This window comes from Corythoichthys intestinalis, chromosome 4 (assembly GCF_030265065.1).
Source record: "Corythoichthys intestinalis isolate RoL2023-P3 chromosome 4, ASM3026506v1, whole genome shotgun sequence".
In the NCBI taxonomy this organism is placed as follows: Eukaryota; Metazoa; Chordata; class Actinopteri; order Syngnathiformes; family Syngnathidae; genus Corythoichthys; species Corythoichthys intestinalis.
Window position 1 is genome coordinate 53,078,924 of NC_080398.1, and position 19,433 is coordinate 53,098,356.

Sequence of the window (19,433 nt, forward strand, 5' to 3'; positions counted from 1 at the left end):
CCCGATTGGCTGGATGAGGGCCATGGCCTTGGGGCGCACCCACTCGGCATCTCCACTCTTCTGATGGGATTCACGCATAAGTCGGTGCAATTAGACACACTTAAGTAGAAAACCTCGGTGTCAGGATTAGCGATGAGACAGCATAGAATAGGATGCCATCATACTCACACTCACAAGGGATTCACACAAATACAGGGTTCTAGACTACATGGCTGATTTGTGTATACTCCACCCCTCCCAATCACTTTTCTTTCAGACTCCACTCCCCCTTTCCTTGGTCACCAGGCCCCCCACATGGTGTCAACCGTAATACAACTAGCTAACGATAGCACCAACATATTCATAGTTAGTGTAGGAGTTCAAAGTATTTCTTGTTGTTGTTTGTGCTTCTTCTTTCTTTTCTTCTGTTCCCCCATAACCCCTTCCTGTTCACTGCTTTCTACTAATAAACGAGGTATGTTGAATGTTCACAATGGGAGTAATGTCATACTCCCATGTGATACATTAAACCTGTTCAGACCAATAGGACACTCAGATATCCATTCTCCGTGTTAAGCAGCTGAACAGGACAGGTAAAAAAACGTGAATAACATAAATACAAACATACAATCATATTCAGTTTGCAGTATGCCACCTGAGCAAACTCCAGGAGGTATTTTTGATGAAAAAACTCAAAAGTCTTGGTAAACTGGAAATGAATAGAAAGAGATACTGTACAACTCCTTTATAAATTAAATCTTTATTACTTTAGATGATAGCAACTAGCATTGCAAGGACTGTTGCATTTTACAACATATCACAACTGTAAATATATATATATATATATATATATATATATATATTTTTTTTTTTTTCTTCCAAATATTAAGTAAGAAATATTTGAAGTATTATTGCAGCAGTATTACTAATTTTATTATTTGCAAACAGTCCAATTCATGTTCAATCAATGCATTGTGTTTTGTGATTTACAATTTATAAAAGGTCATGAAACAAAGTCATGAGAAAAATATGTTTTGACAGACGTTATAGAACCGCTTGTTAAATGGTAAATTACAGGTAACTCTCATCTTGAATAACAATAATGCAAAGTTAGAGCTTCTGCAAAATCTTCAGTTTTGATGCTCATTTTTTGCCCAGTCTTGCCATCCACCCGGGTAATGCTGAACGCTGAAATGGGATAGAAGGAGATTGTGAAATGGAAGATGAGTTAACCATGTTTTTTTAAGTCCTAAAGAGTTTAAACTTCGTGTTATATCCTTTACTTTATTTAAAAAAAATAAAATAAAACACCAGGCCAGAAAACCTGATCTGGACATCAATACGTTAATATAGAAAATTGACATACAACTAAAAGCATATTTTTTTAGCATTTTACTCAATAAAAAAGTAATATTTATCAGAAATCAACAATATTAGAAGGATTATATAGTAGTAAAAAAACCTGTAATAAGCAGTTGTGGGATATTATCAGAAATGTAAGGTGAATCTTACACACGAACATTATTCTAATTTAGTGCATAGATAGAATGTTTAACCAAGATTGTGCTGGAAGATTATCCCGTAAAATTAATTACCATAATTTTCAAACTATAAAAAATCCACCCCCACATTTTGAAATAGTTCATAGTTCAGTGTGTCTTATTTATGAAATTTTACAGGCTAATATGTTTTGCTGTAAATATTTCATAATATAATGTGGACATATGCGGTTCACGATCCAGTGCGGTTCATGAATAAGTACAGTTTTCTTGTCAAATTTGGTAGGTGTGACTTTCAATCAGGACTGTCTCATAAAAAAAAAAAAAAAAAAAAAAAAAAAAAAAGAGAAACTGAAATTAACATTCAACTTCCATGTTACACTACTAATTTTAGATTCCAATAAATCCCAATCAATTTCGAATAACAAAATTTCTAAAATTTTGCAACCCTATTTAAGAGTCTTACTTCTTGTATCCCAGCTCGGAGGCCATGCTGATCGCGTTCTTGCTCCTGACACCTCTCAGGCAGGTGAACACAATATTGTCTACTTTTTGAGGCATCTTACCACCATACTTTTCAGTAAACTCTTCCGGATTTAGCTGCAGAGCTTTGGTCACCTGACCCACTGCAAAGAAGTGAATACACAGATGATACACTCTATGAGAGCAAATTGGTGGGAATATATCCAAAAAATAAGCAAGAAGAACAGAAGACAACCACAGCAGAGGCCTGGAAGAACATCACCACGGATTAAACCCATGGAGGATTTTCATTTTGTGTCATCAAACCAGAAGTCGGCATCTTAGAGATACTCAGCAACACAGATTTATTTAAAGAAAACCAACAGTTATTATCTGAGAGATCTAAGAGTAGGATTTCTGCCGTGTATGGACTTGGCAAGAAAACCAAGTTGGTTACGATGTCAGGATATGCAATCGAAGGAAAGCTCTCTGGCTCGTCATTGTTCCAAGACATGGGAGCCAACTCATACGGATAGGCACTATCGATAATAACTTTTCCATATATCGTTCCCATTCCCATGGGACAAGTCTTTGTTGCTATGCTTTTGCGTCTGTTACATGTTTTGAAGGTTTTCTGTGGTTCGTTGATCCAGTATTAATGGCATACTGCATTGATACATCGCTCTGTTTACATTCGAGTATCTCCAAGATGGCTGCACATCTAGGTTACTGAGTAAAACGTGAAGTGGATGAAAACCCTATAATGTCTGGTGATGTCCAGGAATTTTTGGCCATGTCTACACGTAGCAGGGTATTTGGCAAAAATAACTTTTTCTACGGTTTGGCCAATCATCCACACGCACATTTAAACGATGGTTCTCAAAACCCCAGTCCAAAGTGAAGATGTACGAATTCTTCGTTTGTGGCGCCATCATGTTGAAACTGATAACCGAACATTTAACTGTGGAAATGTCACTGACTGCGACAAACTTCGTCCTTACGTCACACATGAGACCAATGTTTAGATTTGGACAGAGGTGGGTAGTAATGCGTTACATTTACTTGAGTAACTTTTTTGATAAAAACGTAATTCTAAGAGTAGTTTTATTAAGCCATATTTTTTACTTTTACTTGAGTAGATTTGTGAAGAAAAAAACGCTACTGTAACTCCGCTACTTTGGGCTACACAAGAGTCGTTACATTTTTCCTTTTTATTCTACATATTAGATTTACTATTTTTTACCAGCAATGCCAAGAGTAGGTCTACCAATTTCACCAAAGAGACGTCGCAACAATAATCACATAATTTCATTATACCAATCTGACATAAGCTTGCCGTTCTACGATCACTCCAGCCTGTTCAATCGCGTGGTGTCTTTAGAGCACCTTAAAAAGTGAAATACTTGACGTAGAGCGCTGCCCTAAACATGACTCCAAAGCATGGATTTAAACCTCTCTCCCAGTCTTTATTTGGCACCGATTGACCACGGAATACCGCAGATATGCTCCTTTTAATTTCATAATAGTAACTATTAACTATGAATGAACTATGAATGAACTATTTTCTCCACTAGAGGGCACTCAAGCTCTTTGGACAAATAATCCTTCATTTCTGCCTTATTTTCTCTCTCTCGCTGGAATTCAATGTTTTTTTTTTTTTTTTTTGTATTTCTTTGGCTTAATGTTGTTCTGTAATGGGTTATTGTACAGTATAGTATCATTATAATAACAGCTCATAAAGATAAGTTTGTGCTGAGACCAAAAATACCATTGTTACAAAAAACAAAAATAAGCAGTTACTTTTTACTTGAGTATTGTTTTCACTGCATACTTTTGTACTTGTACTTGAGTACATTTTTTTGGAGACTACTTTTACTTAAGTAATATTATTTTGAAGTAACGCTCCTCGAGTACACTTTTTGGCTACTCTACCCACCTCTGCATTTGGAGTGAATTAGAGTGGTGCCTTTTTGCTTCCGTTTATTTACAAACTTTTGCAGTGCTTCATATTAAAGAAAACATGCGAAGGATAGGGGTTTTATGGACAATTATTTTTCACACATTATTATGAATGTACTTAAAAATGAATAAATGCGGTTGGCTGTTGAAGCTTTTGTTTTTCTACAAACATGCTGGTGTGGATGTAATTATATTTACCCAACTTATTAGGGCAGGATCCTCGGTTTAAAAAAAAAAAACACTGCTAGGTGTGGACATGGCCTAAGACTTGAGGCTGAAGTCAGCAAATCCCTCTTTTAGGACTGTTCAAAAATATCCTGCTGACTCACTGAGGAGGTAAAAAAAACAATTAAATGCTTGAACTCAGTAATTCAGGACTAAACTGTTCTCAGTTTTTGCATGTTGTCAGCCCTTCCAACATATTTCACATTATATTATAACAAATTATGAAAATGGCAGTTAGCGACCTTTAAATGTGTTGTTTCTTCACTGTTCAAATGTTTTTTTTTTTTTTTTTTTTTTACATACCCTTAAATCAAAAAGTGAACTATGCACTTAAAGCACATATTATTCCATTTCACATCCACTCTGGAATGGTACAGGGACTGAATTCAAAATTGTGTCAATGTCTAATTATTTATAGAGCTGACCAGTCTGTAAGCCAATGAATGCAATGAATGACTCCACGCCCCTGTAACCAATATTTTCAAGTAATTAAAGAGAAAACAACACTTACAGGGGAGATTCATTGAGCCAGGGATGGAGCCGTATTCTCGGAGCTCCCATGGTTCTCTGACGTCTATAACGACAGACTTGCCATCGGCCAAGAGCTTCCTTAACTGCTCGTAAGTCACATCGGTGTTTGGTGGCACAGAACTGAATTGGCGGCTACAGCACCACAACTCTGGAACTGAAAGACAATCAGACAGTATGCCAGATATTGAACCTGCGGAAGACGTGTATTTGGCACAAGTGCACTTGATATAACAGTGCAAAGATGAAAACTCACTTGTGCAAAGACGTCTAGTGTTTATAAATCCTGCTGGATAGGTTGTCCCATGAGGCACAAAGGCACAACGAAGGACGCTACTTTCCCACCAAAGTCGTGGAGCAACTTTGGACAATCTCACACACATTCGGAGAGCCATGAACAATTACTAGATTGCGTCTACTATAAAACGAATCTTCTCACAAAACCAGTATGTTCAACGCAGCTACTATCAAGCGCTTCCACTAACTGCAAACTGAGCATGCGCAGAGTAAGAGTCACGCTGACATCGGACAGAAGTCACACTTGTTAATTTGCTTTTGACAAATACAAAAAAAAATATTGCCAGCTTGCGAGTATATGATATGAGGCATTATATAAATTCACAAACAAACGAATAACAATATTACCAAGAGCAGCCAGTGTTAGTGTTGTGTTATGCAAAGTGAAATGAACGTTGTATTTGGATCCTTATAAAAGATATTGCACATGCATTACTCGTTCATTCTGCATTCATCTAGATTTTAAAACCATACAAGCATTCATGATTTGAACTTCTCGAACATCTTCCAACAACCATAACTCAGTGTTTCCTAGTTTCCTATTAGACTTGAACGCAACACTACAGTTTGCCATATTGCTTCCGAGTGCGTCACGTTTGTTTTGATATTTTGCTAATTTAGGCTACACAACATTCTGTCAAGGGTGACTGACTGTTAATGAGTTATACTTACGTGCGATGCCATGTGTTCGACGTTTGTTACTAATGCAATTGTATTCAGGTGTTTAGGAATAACAGTCCTGTCAAGTGGTGTGTGTGTGTGATGAAAGCTTGTTGTGGCTAGCCGGGAAGAGTTAGCATCACTAGTTTTGGCTAAAACTGTCAATTTGGAACGAAAAAAAAATTAGGTGAGTTGCCCAACTCCCTGTTCATTATCGTATTATGAATTCCACGAGCAAAGTGTAGCTTCGTGTGCATCTTCTCACCAATCTGTTGCTCAATAATTTTAGTATCGCGTGAGACTTCATCATTATAAGAGACATCCCTTGGTTAATGGCAATGCCACACATCTTATACAGTATACCGGCCTATCCGAAAATGATTAAATGGAGAATAACTTTAATATCAACCGTGATTGCGGGTTAACCCTTAATATTGAATTCTGAATTAATTTGACTTGTAAATGCTGATATTTCTAATCAATATTTTAACATAATAAAATGTTGAAAAGTACTACAACTTCCCGTCCAGCTCTGGTTGGGTCTTTTCTCCTGTTCATCATTATTAGCTGTCATTTGAAACCTAATGGTAAAATGTTTCTACTCATTTTGCTTGTTTCTGAGTAGTATTTAAGTTTGATATGTGGGTTTTATTCTTCAAATGGTCACAATAAAATGATTAGCAGTCTCTAAATACAGTACAATCGCAAATTTATTAACACTGAATATCCACTCTGCATCATGTTGTAAGTGCCAAAGAGAATAGACTTAGGACTATGAAAGTCGCTAAATGATAGGGGAAAAAAATCACTACTCTTATATACGATGAATAATAGTCCTAATGTAAGTGGAAAGAACAATGAACTCTGTCGTTGTTTTGTATTGTCAAGTCTTGGGGAATGGAGGTGTTGTGCAAAATTGCCATTTTTTAGCTTTTAATCATGTTATGTAGTCATTCCTTCATAAAAAACACATCCATAGTGCATAGTACATACCTGTCAACCCGAGGCCGTTGGTAATCTTACAAATAGTGACGTATGCCCTTACAAATTGGTGACTAATCTTACAGCGTTGTATATGCAACATGAAACAAAAATAAAACTCAATTTTTAAAATAATACGAATTTATTGGTAATATAGTAACATATAATCTGGAACAATCAAAAAACAATATCTACAGATACATCATGATTACTAAAATTAAAAGTGACTCTTGTTATAATTGTATGCAGCACTTTTAGCAATTTCTATCATGTCTTGATGGCTGCACTTCATAGCACTTCAGCTCGCAATTCAGTTTGACTTGAAGGTAGTTCGTTGTGTGTCCAATTATAAGTTAAAAAGGTCAATTGATAAAATTAACTTACCGATGCAATCTTTGAGTCAGGGAACATTTCTTTTGCTAATTCTGAGAGGTGATCAATAATAGTTGCAGGCAAATTGTGTTCGGCAACAAATTGGCAGAATAAAATCTCCGCTTTCGTCACTTTTCATTCTGCAGACTTCATCTTTATGACCAGTGTTGTTAATCTTACTTTTAAAAAGTAATTAATTAGTTACAAATTACTTCTCCCAAAACGTAATTGAGTTTGTAACTTAGTTACCGGAATGTAAGAGTAATTAGTTACTTGGCAAAGTAACTGGTGTTACCGTTCATGTTATTATATTTTTTTTTCCACCCCCCCCCCCCCCCCAAAAAAAATACAAAAAACATAGTAACCTTTGCTATGTTTGGAAGTCATTTATTTATGATTTGATTTCGACGTGAAAGTTTAAAAACTCAAAGTACAATTGCTACCTGAATGTGCTTCAGAATGATACTATATTCCTAAAAAATATGCCCCCCCCCCTTTAACCGACAGAGCTCCAAATGCGGCTTAAGGAACCCCTTTCAATGACAGCCGGCAGCATGACTAAGCGGACAAATAAACCCCGAAAACCTCGAGATGAAGAATCATCAGATGAAGTCAGTGGTAAGTCACAAGAGAGAAATTGTTTTCCTTTTTCGTTTTGTAGCTTATTTTTTTTTACCTGTCCAGTTCACCTGCTTACACATGGAGAATAGGAATCTGAGTGTCCTTATGGTCTGAACAGTTTTAATGTATCACATTAGAGTTAGATTTTCTCCTATTGTGGTTATTATGTTTTGTAGCTTTTTAAAATAATGGCGCGTTATTGTCTACTATTATAGTATAATTAAATGTGATTAGATCCTGAATGAATTTTAGATTAACACAAGGAGAAATAAATTTTACTGCGAACCAATTATTCATTGATTTGTATTAGTGACGGGGCCAATCCAATTCAGTATCTGTATCAGGTTCTCATACCCGCTTAATGAATGGATCTACAGGAAATGGATCTCCAGGAAAAATGTTTTTCTCAATAGAAAGGGCTCTATGCATGAGAAGAATATGGGGCTTCGGGCAAAGATTTTATGGTTGGTGGCTATTTCCGGCTGGCTATAGTGACTTGAGTTGTACCTGTCAACACGACGAGAAAATCAAATATATCGGCAAACCCAAAGGAACTTAATGTCCATCCTTTCATTATAAACCAGTGCTTTTTTCCTGGCCGCACTTCCTTATCTGGTTTGACCACTTCCATGTCACTCTCTCTCTCTTTAGCAAAATGGCAGTGTTTATACTCGCTCGTAACCTGCCTTTAAGCTCAAGGATATGAATTGAAAATGAAAATGAATTCCTCCATATCATCTCCAAAGAAGGACAAAGGTTCTAAACTGTATTAGTCAAATTATATTCACTATTAGATGTTAAAGGCCTTTTCAAAACTAGCGTCGGCAAAGTGTGGAGAGCGGTTCGTAGACGTAGACGATGTTAGCAAGTGAAAAGCGGCAAGCATATTAACAATAGTCCTATGCACCAATGTGTTTATTTTTCATTGTTGCACAAGAAAACTGCGACTTTTCCTATTTCAAGGGGTAGGGGGCATTATAATAGCCATGTAAAGAGTTTTACAAATTCTGTGAGAAGGTGATTAGTTTTTGTTGTTATTCGTGAAATACATTTCCACACAAACGCACATCGAGGTACCGTTTAGCTTAGCAACGACAGGTATGAGAGTCATTCATGGAGTGTCCCAGAGCTCGCAAAACTTTAAAAAGAGCGCATTTATCAAGGTTTCGTCGGCCGTAATTTGCATTTATCCGTCTGCCAAAACAGCCTGATAGCGCAGGTATAAGTATGCCAGCCCCTCTGCTAGTTGATGCATTGTTGACGTGATGTGAAAATGGAACAAGTCTCTTTTTTTGGGCTGAGGACCTCGGCGGACATTCACTCAAGACTTTCCCTCAGTCCAAAACGACTGCCGCTGCTCACTTTCGCCAAGAAGTCCCCTCCCACATACACGGTGAATGGGTTGCTGCTGAACCCTTTACACTAGGCTGCCGCTAGTTTGAAACAGCCTTTAATCAGTATGCATTCATATTTGTGTTTTGTAAGCTTACCTAGTAGTGGCTAGTGGTGCTTGCGCACATGCTAACCTATTTATAATCACCCTTGTCTTTTTATCTGTGAGGTACTGTCCCATTGTAGTCCCATGTTTTTTTTCAGTTTCAAACAAGGACTCGAGAGTAGGGTTGCGCATCGTTTGAATTTTAACGGTTCCAGTTCCAAACGATTCTCGATTCCGATTCTTTTAATAGGCAGGGTAAAAAAAATTGCATAGTTTATATGAATTTCATAACTTTTTTTTAATTTTTTTTTTTAAATCATATGAACTTTCAATTAACTATGAATTTCTCACAGGGCTATTTTTAAGTTGTAAATAAATATCAGTCTTTAAACCTGAATATGATGTTTTTTCCCATAGGAGTGCACTTTCACAAAGATGTTTATTTTGCAAAAGCTCAGGGAGAAAACATTTACACATATTCTTCTGCCTATGATTTAGTCTCTTATGCTGCTTGCATTTTTACATGTTATTGAGCTCCCACTAATGGGCTAACCTGGTGCAGAATATCAAACAAACAAACAAAAAACAACTAAACAACTAAAACCCAGTCCAGATTAGCAGCAGGTACAGTATAAAATCAGAAACTGTTTTTGTTGAGGAAAATGATCATATCTGCCTTCTCAGGCAGTAAGTGTGAGCATTCTGACGGATACTGTCTTCTGCAGTAGAGAACACACATTCACTGGGTGTAGATGAAGCTTGAGCGCTTAAATTTGAGAAAGCGAGAAAAAGTCGCAAATATTACATAGGGCTAGGGTAGCTGTGAGCCGTTACGCTTTACATACAGGTACCTTAGCTGGGAGCTACGACGAAGCATTAGTCTCGATTCTTCTATTGATTATAATTTGATGTTGGTGAGGCAAAATAATAAGGATTTCCTTATTTGTCAAACCGATTCTAAAACAAAAAATGCTTTTAATAATGTTGATTTTAACGGAGGCGGCAACGCGCTATGTAAAGTACGTAGCTGCTTATGTAGCTACATTAGCCTGATGTAATAATATGACCTATTCTCGTACTATTCCCTCCATCCATCAATCATCTACTGCTTAATCCAGAGTCAGGTTGCAGGGGCAGCAGAAGACAGATGCAAATGATTGTTTTACTTAACTAGTTCTGACTGGTTAGAGCAGGGGTGTCAAACCGGTCCTCAAAGGGCCGCAGTGGGTGCTGGATTTCATGCCAACCAAAAAAGATTAATACCTTTTCACAAATCTGGTGTCTCACAGTGGAATCAGTTGATTGCAGTCATGTGCTGCTTGTTTTAGCAGAAACCTTATTGGCTGAACTGTCTGTGCTGGATCTGTTGGAACAAAGACCAGGATCCACTGCGGCCTTTTGTGGAATCGGTTTGACACCGGCGGGTTAGAGGACCGTCACAGCGTGTCAAATACGCGGCACTCAGCTATGCACTACTCGGCACTTGTATTCCATGAAGCCGGAGGTGTTTGATCATATTGGTCGTGCAGCCACCTTGCGTGATATATATGCTTTAAATGTTGCACTGAGATGACTGGTCATTTTTTTTTTCTGTGAAGTTGAGCCCAACTTTTGAGCGCTGCTGCATCGTGTCCATGTTTGAAATCAAGTTGCAATGCACAAACACACGCTTCATGTGGCTTCTTCTTCGTGGTGTTCGGCAGCTACTTTTTTTTTCGATTGGCGGTCAGGTCATCGAAACATGAAATCGAAATTTTAAAATTCGAACAGTTCCGGGAGAGTGTTAGTCCCGGATCCCATTAATGCTAGATGCCCAACCCTACTCGAAAGTTGTAACGTTTTGATTGGAGTGATTCAGGTCAATGAAAAGAGAACAAATTACACAAAATTTGAGTGATCAAAGCAACCTCTACAGGCTTGCGTATAACCTCATCACTGCCTAAACCCTAAACCTTTTAGCCTCAACATACAGATGTTGTACCAAGACCTCCATGCTGAACTGGCAGCCATGATAACCATAATGGCTAATGGCTGAGATGTGCCTTCTGCTTTACCTCAATGCTTTCTTTTCCAGTTAGAATAGTTTATTATTTTACAGTATTTATCAGTATTATTATTTGCTTTATGTATGTGTTTGATGAATGATGATGAGTGGCTTAAGCACATTACTGGAGCAGTAGTTAAGTTATGTTGCATTTTACATGCAACGACAATTTTATGCAATACATAAAACATAAGTAAATTGTCATATTTTGAATAAAGAAAATTATATTTTAAAATTGTTGATGTTGATGGATAGTAGTAGCATTTATGCTTGTAATTGCATAATGACAGTCATTAAATGGCATTAAGTCTTTTGGACAAAAATACTATTAGTCCTAGTCATATTTTTGTCATTTCAAATTGTGTTAGTTTTGGTCGAGTTTTAGTTGACGAATATTCAAACAAGTTTTAGTCTAGCTTTAGTAGACAAAAACTCAAAAAGTTTTAGTCTAGTATTGGTTGACGGATACACAAGGTTTTAGTAAAAAACAATAGGAGTGGGAACCTCAGGGCACCTCACGATACGATACGATTCGCGATACAATGCTCACGATAACGATTATCTCACGATATCACGATACAGCGATTATTGATATATATTGGTCAGAAATTTGATACATTATATTCTACGATATTACTGTTGAAAGGAAAAAAAGATATTTCAAAATAGAAAAAGTACTGTTTAAATCATTTATTAATTAAACAGTGACACCTTTTCTGTGCAGCATTGCTGTAAAATATGAATCTACTGCAAATTGTGTACCTGCACATATAGAGGAAACAAACCACAACCACTGATATCTCTTGGAGAGATCATGATGAATGGCACCCTTAATTTCTTTAAAGTTTTAAATCTTTAGAAAAAAAAAATAACAGTGCTGTAGGTGTCAGTCAGCAGTTGAGCTTGGAGTGGGGCAATGATAAAATTGGTGGGTCTTTTCTTCGTATATGACCTTTGTTGCCAAAAGCATTGGTTTGAGCACTTCAACCAACTGCTTCAGCATTTGAGATGTCGGACTCAGTCAGTCACATTCTTCCTCACCTTAAAAACAACAAAATAAAACAAACAATATTAGTTACTTAATAGCTTTTGAGTTGAAATCCTGATTTTTTTGTGTGTGTTGGAAGTATTGAGTGAATTAAAAAAATATTAATTGAATGTATAGAAATTAAAAATGCAATAATTACCTATTTTTAATATGTAGACTACATTAATTATCATGCACATCACCTTATATATCTTGGAAGCTATTCAAACCATTTTTATAGCATACTGCATCAAAATGGCAGTAATAACAGTTTGTGTAGTAAACTGGATGGAAAGTGGTTCTCAAATAATATCAAATAAATCAGTAAATTCATGTAGGCTTGTTCGATATTTATTTTCATCCAGTTTAGGGTTTATTTTATATCACTCAACACCAAATGCCATCAAAATAATACATGTAAATTAAAAAATCATTTACATTGCAAATTTTTTTTACCTTAAGTGATGAAAGCGAAGCAGTGAAGAAATCCGTGTCCACTTCGTCACCAGCTGCCAGTGAACCTTATTTTTGTCAGACAATTCTTGCATACAGCAAAGTCCTTGTTCACCTTACTTCCTTTCTTGTTAGTGTAAAATCTAAAGTGTGTGTTTTTCAACCCACTTGGAGCTTCCTCTCTTTTTCTCTAGACAACTTGGGTGCACTTTACCTTCACCGCCACTCTTGAGTGCCCCTAGTGGGCCGCCAAGGAATTGCTCAAAAAACATTGAGCAGTTTATAGCATCCAATGGCCAATATGTCAAATAAAAGTATCGATACTTGGCGGGAGCATATCGATAACCGATAGGGTTGCAAAATATTGCGATATATCGCTGTATCGAGATATTGTCACACTCTTAAAAAAGAATAAAGGTATCCAATAATTTCGAATGAACATTGACAGACAAGTAAACACTTATTTTCACCACGCTGGCTTTATTTTGGTGAAATTTGCACAATAAATGCAGTAAAATGAAATTGCTGCTGTGTAGGGAGGTACAAGTCATATATAGCTTACAACTTATAAGGAATTTAAGGAAGCATACATAACATGTTTGGAAATTAAAATAGACCAAACTCTGATAACTGTAAAACAATGCGGTACTAATAACCATCTCCTGGCCCACTCGGAACAAGTCCAAACTGAATTGCACTGCAGTAACTCAACTGTGGAAGCAGGTAGCCCAATAAGCCCAGTCCAAAGAGCAAGCGCATTTTTTATGGCACATTGTTCCAACAAGTCTGCCTTGTCTTTGGACACTGTGGCAAAAGCTGCTGTGCTAGACAACTGTATCCTGTTCTTCTTTTCTGCATGGAGGAGAAGGATGCATTTACAAATCCAATTAAAACATTCAGCATTATATACACGACAAAAGTATCTGAATATTTATATACGGTAGTATGCATGTTGTAATTCAACCTATATTGGCTAGACACTCGGTCGTCTGTCCCACACGTTCAGGAAGAGGATGCAAAACACAACCACCACATTAGAACCCGATAATTATTATTATTATTCCGATTTGTATTTATAATTTATTTGTTTTGATATGTGTAATTGCTATTTGGGATTGTACCAGCAGTATTTATTACGGATTTAGCAAAGGTTTTTGGGCTTTGAAACGAATTAATTGAATTATAATGTATTCTTATGGGAAAATCTCGCTCGACGTACGAACATTTTGACTTATAAACCAGGTCCTGGAACGAATTAAATTCGCATATAGAGGTACCACTGTATTTGAATCACATATAAAGTAGGCGAGGTTAGAACATCAAACTGTAAAAACATGTTTACAGAATATTTAAGATCACTGTGCTTGATAATTCCATGCTATTTATCAAATAATTCCACTGGCCAAAAGTATGGAATTGAATACCGGACACGAGCGTAGGGTCTTATGCCACAGGAAACTTAGTGAAATGTGAACTAACTTGTTCCAGCCTTATGGAGGACACAATATATAAAATTCACTAATATCGTTTGTAAGTGCAGAAAGTAGCATTTTTTCTTCTTTCTTGGCACTTAGTATTCTGGGGAGAGGCAGCATCAGCCCAAAACTATTCATAGAAAATCGATAATGAAAATTGCACTCAATTATATCTGTTTCGCAAAATTTATTGTTTCTGTTTGTGCATTGTGTACTTTTATGTTTTTTTAAACAGGATTGACTTGCCAACATGTGACGAGGGCAGTGGAATTAAACTCCGTAAAGAAATCTGTGTTATCCAGCTTGTGGTGGGTGTGTTGTGACTGTTTGAAAGAAAGAACTATGATCAACAACGAGCCACCCGGATTTCAGGACATCTTAGTCTGCCTCAAGTGTGGTTTCCAAGTAAGACCTCCTTTAGGCACATATTGAATACCTCAGCAATAAAGCCAATTCCACATTACAATCAAAAAGATAACAACACAAGCTTTCTTTTTCCGGTGTTACAGAAAATGACGTTAATGGTTACTAAGAGGGCATAATGAAATAGTTTGTTGCACAAGAAAGCATGCTTAAATAATGCCATATTAATCTATGATTATTCTTTTCTTCAAATGTTATAACTATAAAATTGACTCTTCTTTATGATAGGTTAAATATACTGTTTTACTTTGTGAAGCTACTGTGCTAGAGTAACTCTTTTACTCATTCTAATTCTGTTCGTTATTTCTTTCATTTATGGCCAAGCAAAACATCATGGCTCATAATATCACATTTACATGGTTTTGTCATTTCTGTAAGACATATTTGTTTAGTCAGACAAATTGCATGGAGTGTATGTGTTTTACAGGGCTGTAACCACTCAGGGATTGAACATGCTGCCAAGCACCACCGAGCTTTCCATCCCGAGTCTCATTGCATCACCATTAGCCTGAGTACCTGGAAAGCCTGGTGAGACGTATTTTGTATTCAAGCAAAATGCACACACAGAATCCAAATGAAATTCATTTCGACCCCTACAAAATCTGCAAAATATGGTATTAAATTTTTTCTCCTTTCAAATACATTTACCAGTAAGGTCATGCCACACTTATCACACTCATCATAAGACTGTACTGAATGCTTGTGAGAAAAACAATTTGAGGGTAATTTAATTTTACAGTTGCTCTCCCCGATTTTCATGTCTCACTCCTCTTTTTAACAGGTGTTTTGAATGCAATGAAGAGCTTTCCACTCAATGTAACAAAAAAGTCCTTGCACAGACGCTCGATTTTTTACAGAAGCACTCTCTCAAGGCAACATCAGGTAAGGCGTTCATCTCACAAGTCCTGCACCTAATTGAAAACACTTTGGCTACAAATTCAGCAATGTAAATCTCCGGTAATGGAAAATAAAAAAAATTCATAAACAATACCCAACAAAGCACCAATCCACAAAATTAGGGTCAATGAGGTTTTAACAATGACAAACAAAAGGGATAGTCAAGTCCAGTGTTTTAGTATTCATCTATTAGTTAAACTTTAATGCAGTTGTCCCTCGCTACTTTGCGGCTCATTTCTTACGGATTCAATGTTTCTTGGGGTTTTCAAAAGTATTCCTAAAAAAATAAAAATCGAAAACTATGGGTTGTTTCATGTTGAGGCACAAGAGAGAATGTTTTGCAGCATGGCTGTCATCACTCAGGGGATTTGTACATACCCACGCACACTCATACAAGGCGCGTGATTGGTTCCCGGCGCAGGATTGACCATTGAGCTGCATTACAGCCTCCCCCATAATGATCGACCAACGAGACCACCTATAAGAGTGGCTTTACCCTGTGAGGTGATTGATTGTTGTACTTAACCAGTCTGCAGTCTTGTCCATGCTGTTGAGTGTCAAGCAGTTTTAAGTAGACAATAACTTTTTTGTTGAAGTCATTAAGCCCTAACAGTGCCACCGAAGCGTTGTTCTTCAGCAAAAACTTTCTCTAGTGAGGCCAGTCCAGTGAATGGAGGAGGAAGACGATGACCATCAGCGAAAAGGTGAAACTCTTGGACATGATAAAATATGGAAGAAGATGACGAAGTCTGACACAAATGGCATGTTATTTTCACCGATATTAGAAAAAGAATTGCTAGCTGATGTGTACTACATCACTACATGTGAAAGGTCTTTAATTTTTTTAAAAACTGGCTTTCATATTCAAGTTGGCATTAAGATTTCCAGGAATAAATGACCATCTGCAATTCAGGACATAACAGCCGATAACAAAATCTGAAATATTTGCCAAGCTGATACAACCAATCAAATTGTTGAAAAGTCTAGTTTCAACTATAGCCTCCAGAATATTGTCTCCATTTGCCAGTGTCTTTAGACTAGCCAGCCATGCACATTGATGCTGGTCCTGAGACAGTCTCACAGCCACAGCTGAGGAGTTGCAGGATTGATGCTGTTACAGTCACCCACCCTCTCTGTGCATGTCACATGACTGCACACATTAGTGAAATTAGGCGCTTGAGTGATGCTTTCCCGGCTGGGTTCCCTGAAGAACATGAGCAGCTGTGAGGGGTTCAGACTCCGCTCTATTATCCATTGTCTTTCCCACTCTATCGTTTCCCCCTTTTTCCTCTGTTTGCCTTGCCACCTCTGGGCCTGTGCGCAGCACTAGTGGGAGTCACAGTCCTGATCTAGTTAGAGAAACTGGATCATGCTCCACAGCTGGAATGCACTCAGTCCTATGAGTACTTACTTGGAGATCATGTTTGGAAAAAACAAACATGAAACATGCAAACATGACTGCAGTATTTATTTTTCAACTATGTCACACATACCACTAGGATTTTAAAGATATATTTTTTTAATTTTCACTAGTAGACTGGACAATGTGTTTTTTCCAAAACAATTAAGAGGCTCAGAAAATGCAAACTGAAAATTAACTGTTGTTGCCTAAATATACACTGTACGATCCCTGAGGTATTTTAAATTAGTGTGAAGGTGTATATATTGTTTGCCATTCAATTCTGAGGCACCGAGAGATACCCATGTTTTAGAACGAATTAGCACCAACTGAAGTTTTTTTTTTTTTTTTCTTTTTTGGGGGTGTGGGTGGTGATCGCAAGTTTTCACTTCCCTAATGATACCTAATCTAAAATTAAAGTTTCGTATTAATTTGGATTCTATGATGACCCCTCTGTATATGACTATTACAATACTATGTAAATCAATTTATAGGCAGGATTTTCAGCATATTTTCAAGGGAGGTTTGTGTCTTTACTAACCCACCGAAACGTGTGATCAACTAATACCTGAGTTGGATCATCCTACCTTCTCTTCCTGCCGTATAAATTACCTGTCACCTTCCTTCCACCCAATAGTCCCACACCCGTTGACCGAATCGCTATAGAAATAGGTAGCCATTATTGTACAAAATAGGCCATTGTTGTCCGTTGAGGGTCTTGTAAAATTGCATTTCAGTCTGAAGGCCAGTTTTTTTTTTTAAGAGTTATGTTGTTCTCCTCCTATGCTCCTCAATCACAAAGGAACCCTAACACCAACGTGAATCGAGAATAACACTAAAAGTCGATTAACTATGCTCTCTTACCATCAAGGTCCTTGGCTCAAGTACCAGAGTCCCACTAAAAAGACGGTTTGTGGCTTACCTCAGGGAGCTAGACTCTGTCCTACAATACAGCTGGGGTGTCGTTGTGAAGTAACCCCCCCAACAGCATAAAACTCTTCTCACTAGAATGCTGTAATTCCTAATTGTTTCATGGTGTTTATAGAGCTGGATAATTACACTACTGTGTAAATGTTATTTTGTTTTTGAGTCATTATACTTCTCCAACATCCATACATCTCCAACATTAAAAAACCTCCTTGCTGCCACATCATTATCAAACAATTCCGATAGGCAGTCATACAGTAATATTTATGTATTAGGGGTGTAACGGTACACACAAGTCACGGTTCAGTACGTACCTCGGTGCAGGGATTAAGGTTCGGTATGGGTTCGGTACAACAGGAAAAAACAAAAATGCTGTTTTTTATCACAGCATTTCAGATTTAAAGTTTTTTCTATTGGCTGAAACTAAAAAACAGCTGTTATTAATAGGATGCAATGATAGAAAGGCTTGTAGTTAAAATAATTGGATATTGAAACCCCCCTTGATGTTTTCGTTTTATACAATTGGTGAAATTAGTTTAACTAGTAGGTCGCCATTGTTGTTGACGTCGTAGGGCAGTGATTTAAATATGCTACGTGACGAATGTGGTCAACAGATCAACAATCTACTTTAAAGCTACCACAAGAAAACACAATGCTTAAAAGTATGAGAGGGAAACACATGCAAAAATTATTTTGAGGCAATGAAAAGGTAATAAAACACTCAATAAAAACACAAATAGTAAGTACTCGCTGCTTTTAACCAATGTGCGCATGTGTCAAACGTGTAGAAGGAATTGGAGTAACCCGGTAGTTTTCATCTAGTGACATTGACAATCTACATCATCACCCCGAGCCTCCATTGCGCGCATAAAACATGTAGGTCAAAACATGTACTGAATATTATAGATATTTAAATCAATGGCAATATTATGTGTTGCTAATAACATATTTTAGTAAAAGAGACCAATTGTGGCTTATTAGAGCCTATAAGTCTTAAGTCCGAGGTTCCCTTTAAAGTGCAGAATAAATCGAAGAAAAGAAACTTTTGAATTTGTATTTTTATTGCTGTTACATTCTTTAATTCACAGTTTTTGTGCAAAAATAGACAATGCACCCATTTTTGTAGGGATTGACTGAGGTAACAGTTAAAGTCAGGTAGCACTCGAAAGTTGGTTACCATGGTAACTTTTTTTTTTTTTTTTTTTTTAAATATATATAAACAGAAGATGCTACCATTTCCATGTTGGATTTAGGAGTGGGAACCTCTTGGTACCTCACGATACGATACGGTTTGCGATACAAAGCTCACAATAACGATGATCTGACGATGTGGCGATACAACGATTATCGATACATTGGTCAGGAAATAATTCTAGGACATTCTACAAACAACTAACAAACAGAGAAATGAGCTTCTGCTGTGAATTGGAAAGAGTTTATCTATAGACCCTACCCACGTGACGTCACAACTCCTTCCTCCTGACTGGTGCCGCCCAATTGTCCGTCAACACATCATCTTTACTTGTTACGGCTACGTACATTCCTCCTATTTACGACGTGTTTTTCTGCTCGTTAACATTAATAATCAAAATGGTGAAGGCGTGTGTGGCGGTCGGTTGCAATAACAGAGAAGATAGACGGAGAAGACGGAGAGACTTGAAGTTCTACCGGATTCCGAGAGACCCGGAGAGAAGAGAGCGAGATGGGCTGCTGCAATTCGACGAGAAAACTGGGCTCCAAACGATTACCACAGATTATGTAGTAGTC

General features: G+C 37.2%; 2 protein-coding genes across 7 annotated transcripts in view; one reads left to right on the forward strand and one right to left on the reverse strand.

Annotated features, from left to right (window-relative positions):
- Positions 1-870: 870 nt before the first annotated feature.
- tstd3 (thiosulfate sulfurtransferase like domain containing 3) lies at positions 871-5,874 on the reverse strand. The gene is made up of 4 exons (XM_057833935.1): positions 4,909-5,874; positions 4,636-4,809; positions 1,945-2,104; positions 871-1,167 (listed from the first exon to the last, which is right to left on the reverse strand). Exons 1-4 carry the CDS (start codon positions 5,045-5,047, stop codon positions 1,110-1,112), a joined length of 531 nt encoding a protein of 176 aa, XP_057689918.1. The 5' UTR covers positions 5,048-5,874; the 3' UTR covers positions 871-1,109.
- usp45 (ubiquitin specific peptidase 45) overlaps positions 5,511-19,433 on the forward strand; it is a 64,613-nt gene continuing 50,690 nt past the window's right edge. For all 6 annotated transcript variants that reach the window (XM_057833929.1, XM_057833931.1, XM_057833930.1 and 3 more), the window contains exons 1-5: positions 5,511-5,796; positions 7,470-7,580; positions 14,256-14,425; positions 14,871-14,971; positions 15,225-15,325. In XM_057833929.1, the coding sequence (XP_057689912.1) occupies positions 7,478-7,580; positions 14,256-14,425; positions 14,871-14,971; positions 15,225-15,325 (475 nt within the window). In that variant the 5' untranslated portion in view covers positions 5,511-5,796; positions 7,470-7,477. The remainder of the gene's footprint in view (positions 5,797-7,469; positions 7,581-14,255; positions 14,426-14,870; positions 14,972-15,224; positions 15,326-19,433) is intronic.

Coding starts and splice junctions, on each gene's coding strand:
- tstd3 (XM_057833935.1), bottom strand. CDS start 5,047: ATGGCTCTCCGAATGTGTGTGAGATTGTCCAAAGTTGCTCCACGACTT. Junction 4,810..4,908: donor CACTAGACGTCTTTGCACAA/GTGAGTTTTCAT, acceptor ATTGTCTTTCAG/TTCCAGAGTTGTGGTGCTGT. Junction 1,168..1,944: donor TCCGAGCTGGGATACAAGAA/GTAAGACTCTTA, acceptor ATCCCATTTCAG/CGTTCAGCATTACCCGGGTG.